The sequence below is a fragment of the Hipposideros armiger genome, unplaced genomic scaffold, assembly GCF_001890085.2.
Source record: "Hipposideros armiger isolate ML-2016 unplaced genomic scaffold, ASM189008v1 scaffold_474, whole genome shotgun sequence".
NCBI classification, from domain to species: domain Eukaryota; kingdom Metazoa; phylum Chordata; class Mammalia; order Chiroptera; family Hipposideridae; genus Hipposideros; species Hipposideros armiger.
This window is the reverse complement of record NW_017731824.1, coordinates 414287-424398: the sequence shown is the minus strand read 5'-3', so window position 1 is coordinate 424398 and position 10112 is coordinate 414287. Positions and strand designations below refer to the sequence as shown.

Below are 10112 nucleotides of genomic sequence, written 5' to 3'. Positions count from 1 at the left end.
GGGTATCCTGACCCTCACCTTACAGATGAAAACACTGAGGCTCAAGTCACACAGCTGGTATGAAGCAAAGACAAAACGTGAGCCCTGTTCATAGTCCTGCCTTCACCTATCACGAGGCTGTCTCCCTCTCCTAGAAAGACCCCCACAAACGCAGTCCCTCTAAACATGATCATGTTGCACTTTAGAGAGAACCTCCTCCTTCACCTTAAATATCCTGGGTCACACAGACGTGTAATAAACTCCACTTTTCACACCAGTGTCATCATCAAGGTCTCTGCTGAGAACAACCATCTTGAAAACCATACAATCATTAGGATATTATCAATATCCCCTATAAGGGCACTGCATACAGTAGTCACTAGAGCCACATGTGGTGGGTTAAATTTAAAATTTCCTCAGTCATGTTATCCTCATTTCATGGGCTCCACTGTGTCCGGTAGTGCAGACTTAGCACATTTCCATGACCCCTGCGCCATGTGCCAAGCAAACATCACTCCAGTATTTACACAAACAAGTGCATCTGCCACTCCCCAAACCTCTACGGCAGGTCCTATTATTGTTTGACAGGGAGAGAACTTGGGGTGCAGAGAGGTAAAGCAACTGCTCAAGCTTACATTGCACACACCTTAATGGAAACTTTTTTTGCTTTCAAATTCTTTTCTGGAAATAAAGAGATAATGAAATCACCTGTGAAGCAGCTGAGCTCATTTTCATCTGGCGATGAAAGACGTGCCAAGTATGTGCACCTCTGCTCCCCTTATCGTGCCGTGGCAGGACGTAGCCAGCGTGGCCCTGCTGTGTATCTGCCTCTCCTATCTCCGCTGCTAACTCGGCTCCATCTTGCCATCAAGATTCCTGTCATCATTCAACTAAATTTAGAATACCAGGTTCCTCCAAGCCACTCAATATGCAAACCTACAAAACTACGTTTGAGGGAATTATGCTTAAGCTCACCAACTGGGATAAGAGCTTCCAGGGAAGAGATGGCTCCAAAGCCCCAAGCACCTTTAGATAATCAAAGTTCTCTCAGCCAGGGGCCCAGACAGGGCAGCTTCCTCCTTTCTCCTGGCCCTGCTCCCTGGGCAATCCCTTGCACGTATGCCACGCTCTGGGGGAACGAACCCAACTACAGGACACATTCCCTGCCAAGAGTACCAGGGGACTAGGAGACAGGTAGGTAGGGAAGGAGAACGGGTGCAGCCACGCTGGGGGAGGCGCCCTTTCTGGTTGGAACACGTTCAAGTTCCACACACCTTCTCCAGGGGGCTGCCACCCTTGGGGCCTCACAACTGTCTGTTCAGTCCTACTGCCCTTGTAAGGGCGCTCTTTCTCTTCTATCACCCAGACTTTAGTCCTCCCAGGCTGAAGTTCAACTGCACATTCCATGTGGTCACCCACCAATCACCATACCACCAGCTGAAGACTCTGTACTGAATTGAAAGGTTGAGAGAAACATCCGAATTGGGGAAGTTTAACACTAACCAGATATTAGATAAGACTAAGATATTACTGTTAATTTTTTAGTTATAATCATGATATGTTGGCCACATTTTTTAAAAAAAGGTCCTTTTCCTTTACAGATACGTAACGAAATATTTATAAATGAAATGTGTTCCCTGGGATTTGGTTTGAAGTCGGAGGCAGAGAAGCGATGAAACACAATTGGCCAGGTTGATAACTCCTGAAACTGGGTGATGAGAATATGGCGGGTCATTAGACTATTCTCTCTACTTCAGCTTATATTTGAAATAGTTCTTAATACAGGTAAACGAAATCTCTCATTACAAATGGCAAATGAAAATGGGTTGACTTTTGCTTCTTTCTTCAAGTTTCAACAGTGTCCACTATTTGCAGCAGGTCTGTGTGTGGGGGTGGGTGGGTGGGGGTCTCAATTTATAAAAACTCTGTAAGAGAAGCTGCTACACTGGGTCTCACCATGGCACAGGTCATGTGAAGGAGCCCATTTCTTTAGCAAATGTACTGCACAGTCAGAGCCTCTGGGGAAAAGTGGAGGGGTCAGGAGGGAGGTGCCGAGCCCAGGGCTCAGGAAGGCCCCCCATCGTGGGATTCACAGGCTGGCAGTGAGCCACCTAGGATGGGCAGGGTGGGGGGTCGAGCCTATAGCCCATCTAGTATGGTACAGAGCTAGTTTCAGATGTTGTCTTTCTCCTTCTCCTCTGTCCTATCTGGGGCGTCAGCAGGTGAGGTTTGTGGAGCTGTGGGAGATGGACACTGGTGTGTGCCTTCCCTAGACGGTGAGACTAAGAGAAGGAGGTGAGGGCAAGGCGGTGGAGAGCTGTCACCCAGTGGCCCTACAGGCATCTTCCACTTGAAATCTACACTAACTCACATTTCTCAGATTCTAATTAGCAGTGCCTATGAACATTTTGTGTAGAACACTGGCAGAGTCTCAAATTCATGTTTACTGGTGCCAGGCACTGTCCTGGCTGCTGGCATATCGCAACAAATACTGAGATGCATTTCATCCTGACGGCTCAGCGAGACAAACAGCATTAGTAAGAATCAGTGACTGTGCACTCGTTCACTCATACCTGAAGGCCCAGGCCTGTCCTAGCCCACCTTCTACATGTGAAGACAACAGGGCTTACTTTGCTTTGTAGGGAGGGGCTCATTAATTAAAGTCAGGTAAAGGGGAAGGGGGTGCTTAGAATTCATGCGCACCTTAAATAAGTTTATTTACCCTACACAGTGAAGTGAACACAGTTGATCCTCATTGTTGGTGGGTTCTGTATTTGTGAATTTGTCTATCTGTTAAAATTTACTTGTAACCCCCAAGTCGGTAGTTGCAGTCCTTTCTTGGTTACTCGCGGACATGCACAGCACAGGGGAAAACCCTGAGCTGCCCTACGCACACATGCCCAGCTGAGGTCGCACAGGAGATGCTCTGCCTGCTCGTGTCAGCTCTCATGCTGTAAACAAGTGTCTTTTGCAGTCTATTTAGTGCCAAAATTCTCTATAATGCCACAATCTATTTAGTGCTTTGTGTTGATGATTCTGCTGTTTAAAATGGTCCCAAGTGTAGTGCTGAAGTGCCGCCTAGCATTCCTACGCGTAAGAAGACTGTGACGTGATTTACGGAGAAAAGACGTGTGTTTGATACGCTTCACTTGGGCATGAGTTGCAGTGCTGGTGGCTGTGAGTTCAACGTGAATGAATCGATAGTCTTTATTAACTAAAGTGCCTTTACACAGAAACACACAACACAAAGTTATGTACTGGTGATGAGCTGATGAGAGTGTTGTGACCCTGCGTTTCCCTAGGAACAACGGGCCAGCGGTCTGTGTTCACAATGACTTTACGGAACATGGCTACTGTGTGTAACAAGATTTGGCTGGACATTCACTCGCCCGCTCATGTTAGAGTCTAGTTCCAGTGTCACTGTTGCATGAATCATACTCATAACATCTTTGACTTCCAGTTTTAGATTCTTTAAGGCAGAGCAAGAACCTAGATTTTTGCAAACCAAACTAAACCAGAATCCTAGATTTTTATGATTATTTCTGTCAACTGTTCATCAGCATCTTGCCCACCCCTTAATTTGACAGCAAAAAAACAAACAAACAAAAAAACCCCACAAAAAAACAAACACACCAAAAACCAAAAAACTGTCCAATGTGGATTATAAACAAGTCTACCCAACTCAGTTTTCACAGACATCATTCTTTAAAAAAAAAAGCAATAATACTTCATTGGTTTATATAAAATTTAATGAAATTATAGCAAATAAAGACAGTATCAGTGACACACACAGGTTGGGAAGAAATAATATGGACTTTTGGTAGCACGTAAGTCAGCTGTAAAAAGTGAGCAGGTGGACCTAAGAAGTGGGCTGCAAACATTGTGAACTATATGACACTTTGTTATGAAAACATTTCTGAGCATGCGTCCCGTATTTGTTTGCTGTTTAATTGAGAAATATGTATTGTGCCTGATACGTATTTATACACACCCACATATTTGCACACACATGTAACATGCCAGGTATATCAATAAATACAAAAACAGAAAATTGTAAAGGGCGAGATGAAAAAGAAAGTTCTGTAATTTCTTTCTTATACCCCCGAGATCTTTCTGAACACCCTCCCATTTGAGACTAGTGCACAGCCTACTGGCCATAAGTACTCTCTGTGAGGGACATCATAAATAGGTTTTACAAAAACAACGAAGAGTCTCTCCTAACAGATCAGAATTTGCTGTGCTTCTACGGTAGCAATCAATTTTGAATAACATCACATTTTCATCACTTATTTCTACATGTTTAGCTCCTCCTCTATGTCTCCCACTGACAAGGTGCTCAGTAAACACAAGGCAGAAGGAACCAGCGTCAAACCAGTGTCCTCTGTGAGAGGCAGTTGCAGAGCAGTGGGGGGATGGGCCCGGGGACCAGAGACACTGGGAGGGGAACTTCAGATTGTGTGACCTTGGACGACTTATTTCATCTGTATTTCGGTTGCCTGCTATGTAAAATTTCCCAAACATGCCTGAGCTAAGAATCCCCTCATGACCTTGTTAAGAAATCAGAATCCAAGTCACTACAGAATGGGCCCAGGAATCTGTATGTGAACAACAAGCACACCAGGCAATTCATAGTTAGATAAGTTTGGAAAACAAATTATAGTGACAATTAAGTGAGAGGATCTTGAATCTATAAACACCTTAAGCTACAAGCCTGTGAGAGCTCTTTATCCTTCTTTCTCTAAGCCTGTTTTCTTTCTAATCTATAACATGGGGATCTTTAGAGTTACTGTGACTAACAACAGATAACAAAATGCTTGGACAACTGCAAGGTGCTATTCCAAATTGAACCATTTTTTTATATTGTTAGCAATAACAACAACAACAACAACAAAATCAAGAACAGTTCATTTCCTGACAATGAGAGTAAACTGAAAATGCAGGAAAATGGAATTTTAATTTCAAAAGGATGCATTCGCTCTTTTCACTATCAAGAACTTCCCAGTCATCTCTACCTCTATCTAGTGTTTAATCTTCAGACTCGTGGGGAGAAGCTCGTGTTCCTTCTGGTGAGCCCTCTGTCCTACATACACCACCTGCGTCCTCACCACCCCCGCCACCCTTCCTGGAGCCACAGCTCCCCAAGAGAAGCGTGTACCTTCCCAGTCCGCGCACACACACTCAGAGCCTTCTAATAACGTCTAAATGAGGCCCTAGATCTACAACTTCACACCTCAGTTTTCATGGGATTTCAAGCAAGGCGCTCTCCTGTTTCACTTCTATGAAGATATACAATATCATCTCCCAAACAAGCAGCTCGAAAGTGGCAGAGAAAAAAAAATCTGCTTTGAAACCAGAAGCAACCTAGTGAGTCTGGTTAAAAAGAAAAAGAACAAGACAGAAAAAAGAAAAAAAGAAGAAAAAAAAAAAACACCCACAGAAAAACAGTGCCTCCCATCTCACACTCCGCAGCTGTTGACAGACCTTAAATAAAACCAGCATGGAAACCCATCACCCAGGAACATTTGGATTGGCCTTTGCCAGCCAGAGACACTCTGGTTCAACCAGCCCTCCCAAGGCCCCAGGAAGAATGCTTTGCAACTTTGTTTCTAAGCAGCTCTTCAAGGATAATGAAGGTCATTGTAAATCTGTAAGCAATGCTGCTGGATGCAGGGCCTGTGCAGCACCCATCCATCCTGGGGTAATTGCTAACTTCACATGGGCCTGTCAATCTTCTTTAAGGCCATAGCCATTGGTCTGGTGGCCCCCACAACTCTCCCCTTACTCCCAATTGGGGGATCTCTCAACTCTGCCGGGAACTTGTGAACAGAATGATTGCAAAATATTTTGATGGAGTAGAACTGTATCATAGGAGAGGGGAGCACTGCAGGGCGATTTCATTTTGCAAGTGATTTTTGACAATGTGCCAGAGGGAAATTTTACAAACCTAAGAGGCTGCTTTCTGATGTTCTGGCACCAGAGCTGGCCCTCTGTTGGAAACGGAGGGTAACTTCTCCAAGGGGAAACTAGCTTCGCTGTAAGACAAATACATTTGGGACAAAGTGTGTCTATTAATAGTTGTAGGACTTAAACAAGCTAATAGAACCTCATCGACTCTTCTAAAAACAAAACTTGCTTGCTTTCTTTTTAAATCACATACTGAAATGCAAATACAAATACGTTCGTGTAAGGAAAACAAAAATTCATCAGTAGAAAAACTGCAAAGGCCAACTGAAGTAAAGGTGAGATCACACATGAAACACAGGGACGAATGCTAATGTGGGCACATTCAGCCTGTCCTCAAGTTACAAAAGGATGATCACACCAAATCATTCTGCTCACAGAGATGGTGTTTTTGTACCCCAAGGTAGTTCACCAGTGCCTATCTCACCCAGAACCCGAATTCCAGTACATGTTAGCAAATGCTTCTATAAGAGTAACAGAATTGAGAATACTAGAGTTTAGCACTCCCCACTCGCCCACATGTGACATCCCAGCCCCTGATCTGCGGGGTCCTGCTTCTCGCAGGACTGCTCCATCATGGTGGTTCCTATGACCGGGACCGGGATCTAGTGAGCTCTGTTAGGGGTGGGTGGAAAGAAAGGAGCTGTCGTTTCGGGCATGCAGAGTCGGGCTCTCTTGAGCAGCAGTGGGGAAAAGCAGCTGCCTGCAGCTTATCTCTTTCCCTGCCTCCCTTAGCACCACTTGTAATGTCACTGAAGGGGCACCAGTAGATGTGAAGCACAGACAGCAGAGAGCTGAGGTGGGGTTCCGGGGCAGGGAAATGCCTCCCAGCTGCATGCAGTGCAGTGAGCCCAGTTTCCACCGTGGCCCCTGGTATACAAAGGACAGATGGCAGGAATGGGGGCTGCCAATGCCGGGGGCCAGAGGGAGGCAGCATGATCAGAGAGAGCCTTCAACATATATTTGAGGCCTTGTGTCCATTCTCCTTTGGAAATCAGACAAACGAGCAAAATCCCATAGCACACTGGTTCCAGCCTTGAGACTGGCTGGGCTGGAAAGAGTCCATTGTTAAGGTGGTCAGAGAAGTCTGACTCCCACAAGAACAGCCAACTGCCCTGGTTCTGAAGCCACAGAGAGACCCAACCCGCCAGCCAGTGCCCTCAACCTCTGCCTCTGGCTCCCACAGGCAAAGGGACGGCAAGGTAAGGGCTGGAACAAGCCAGCTCTGGAAGGCCAAGGAAATACTCTCCTTCCTTAACTGAGGGTTTGTCCTTTCAATTCTCAAAGGACTTTATTGCAAATGAATGATGTTCTTGTTCATAGCCAGGTCCGCTAGTCTTAAAAAAACAAAAGCTGAAGTTTTAAAGTCATTGAACTGAGAACTGAAATGTACCACAACTCGCCTAATGAGGCAGGGCACCACGGTATCAGTTCTTTTTCTTTTCTTTCCTTTTCTAAAAGAAACCAGCACCATTTGGGGCTGGGGTAGAGCTGCGGTGTGACAGATGTGCTCTTATGGCGTGGGCATGCATTGCGTGCAGGGGTCAGGGTATGAGAAGCCCTGAGGACAGCCAGCAGTTCTGAGGGCCCACAGTAGGCTAACAGGTGCTTATCAGGAATAACTGTCACCATTAAAGGAATCAGCCCTGATAACCAATGACTGAAGCCTGTTTCCCAAACAATCTTCCCCAAGTACCTAAAATGGGATGGGAGCAAGTATACACATCAAAGATTAAGAGTCAGTGGAGAGACCACTTCATAGATGGTGTAGAGGCCTGACCACTGCACTGTACATCTGAAGCTGCCGTCGAATACTATTATATGCCAACTATAATTTAATACATATATAGTCATGGGATGTGGTGTATAATGTTGGAATGGAGTCAANGTGGCCAACAATTCACAACTTTAAATCCAGATGCCCCAAGAACGGGCAGAAGTATTGATGAGCTAGACTCAGGTGCAAGTGTGATATTCAACACAAAATAAAAGGCCACCTACACCTCTTGACCGACCCAACAATCCAATAAAGACTAAAAGGGCCAAGCTGGATTTCAAGAGAAAAGCTGTTATTAAAAAAAAGACAAAGCCCAACGGACAACACTTTAAGGAAAGGAAACCTCAGGGTGAGGAAGTTTAGTCCAACTATGCAGACCGTGAAGGTGGTAGCTTCCGGGTCTGCTGGTCAATCAGCATACCTGAGAAATCCAAGGAAACTTCCTACAGGAGAAGTCAGTGAATCCTAAGTCGTGGAAGCCAGCAGGAATGGAAGGGTTGTTCTGGATGAAAGGCCTTCCCATTGCGTCTCTGGGAAGCTGTTTGTGGACAAGCGCATTGTGGCGTAGCAATCCTCTATGTGTCCGGAAGGTGACACAGCAAATGTCACATCTGGGAGAAGAAAGGGACAGGCTCTAAGGAGGCAGCTAGGTCAGCATTCCCACTCGTTCATTAGTCTTATTATGTTTGTCACTTCATTTGTAAGTGAAAATAATATGACATAACAAATCATTATAATAAAATAAAAATGTTATGGCGTCAAGAAGACAGTCTGTTCATGGTTAGCAACAAAACTCTTCCTTTAAAAAAAGTTATGCTCTACCAACTTCTAGATATCCAATCTTTGCAGACAACACAGGTGTGCGTGAGATGATAGCCACTGTCACAGGCCTACTTGTTCTTACCTGAATTATGTCACACAGAGTGATCATTTCAGAGGTTTTCTCCCTCCTTCTAATCATCAAAAATGTTTACAAGCCAAAAAGCACAAATGTACACAGCATCTAGAGTAATCACATCAGCATCCACGGTATTTGATCGGGATAAAATAGTAATCAAATTCTCCAACTGAAGTAGTAGCATGTGACAGTGATTATGTATTCAATTTCTGATATTATTCCCATCAGGATGTGAAAACCAGCCATAGCTCCCACTTCCTGAGCCCAAACAGCGTGCAGGACACCCCACGGGGCAGCGCGCTCGGCCCTGGTAGGCAGGTGGGTATCCTGACCCTCACCTTACAGATGAAAACACTGAGGCTCAAGTCACACAGCTGGTATGAAGCAAAGACAAAACGTGAGCCCTGTTCATAGTCCTGCCTTCACCTATCACGAGGCTGTCTCCCTCTCCTAGAAAGACCCCCACAAACGCAGTCCCTCTAAACATGATCATGTTGCACTTTAGAGAGAACCTCCTCCTTCACCTTAAATATCCTGGGTCACACAGACGTGTAATAAACTCCACTTTTCACACCAGTGTCATCATCAAGGTCTCTGCTGAGAACAACCATCTTGAAAACCATACAATCATTAGGATATTATCAATATCCCCTATAAGGGCACTGCATACAGTAGTCACTAGAGCCACATGTGGTGGGTTAAATTTAAAATTTCCTCAGTCATGTTATCCTCATTTCATGGGCTCCACTGTGTCCGGTAGTGCAGACTTAGCACATTTCCATGACCCCTGCGCCATGTGCCAAGCAAACATCACTCCAGTATTTACACAAACAAGTGCATCTGCCACTCCCCAAACCTCTACGGCAGGTCCTATTATTGTTTGACAGGGAGAGAACTTGGGGTGCAGAGAGGTAAAGCAACTGCTCAAGCTTACATTGCACACACCTTAATGGAAACTTTTTTTGCTTTCAAATTCTTTTCTGGAAATAAAGAGATAATGAAATCACCTGTGAAGCAGCTGAGCTCATTTTCATCTGGCGATGAAAGACGTGCCAAGTATGTACACCTCTGCTCCCCTTATCGTGCCGTGGCAGGACGTAGCCAGCGTGGCCCTGCTGTGTATCTGCCTCTCCTATCTCCGCTGCTAACTCGGCTCCATCTTGCCATCAAGATTCCTGTCATCATTCAACTAAATTTAGAATACCAGGTTCCTCCAAGCCACTCAATATGCAAACCTACAAAACTACGTTTGAGGGAATTATGCTTAAGCTCACCAACTGGGATAAGAGCTTCCAGGGAAGAGATGGCTCCAAAGCCCCAAGCACCTTTAGATAATCAAAGTTCTCTCAGCCAGGGGCCCAGACAGGGCAGCTTCCTCCTTTCTCCTGGCCCTGCTCCCTGGGCAATCCCTTGCACGTATGCCACGCTCTGGGGGAACGAACCCAACTACAGGACACATTCCCTGCCAAGAGTACCAGGGGACTAGGAGACAGGTAG

The 10112-nt window shown here is 45.4% G+C and overlaps 1 protein-coding gene across 1 annotated transcript in view; it reads right to left on the bottom strand.

Moving 5' to 3' along the window:
- RREB1 (ras responsive element binding protein 1) overlaps nucleotides 1-10112 on the bottom strand; it is a 144384-nt gene that overhangs the window by 29347 nt on the left and 104925 nt on the right. Inside the window, exon 9 of the mRNA XM_019666546.1 lies at nucleotides 8139-8328. Within this exon, the coding sequence (XP_019522091.1) occupies nucleotides 8139-8328 (190 nt within the window). The remainder of the gene's footprint in view (nucleotides 1-8138; nucleotides 8329-10112) is intronic.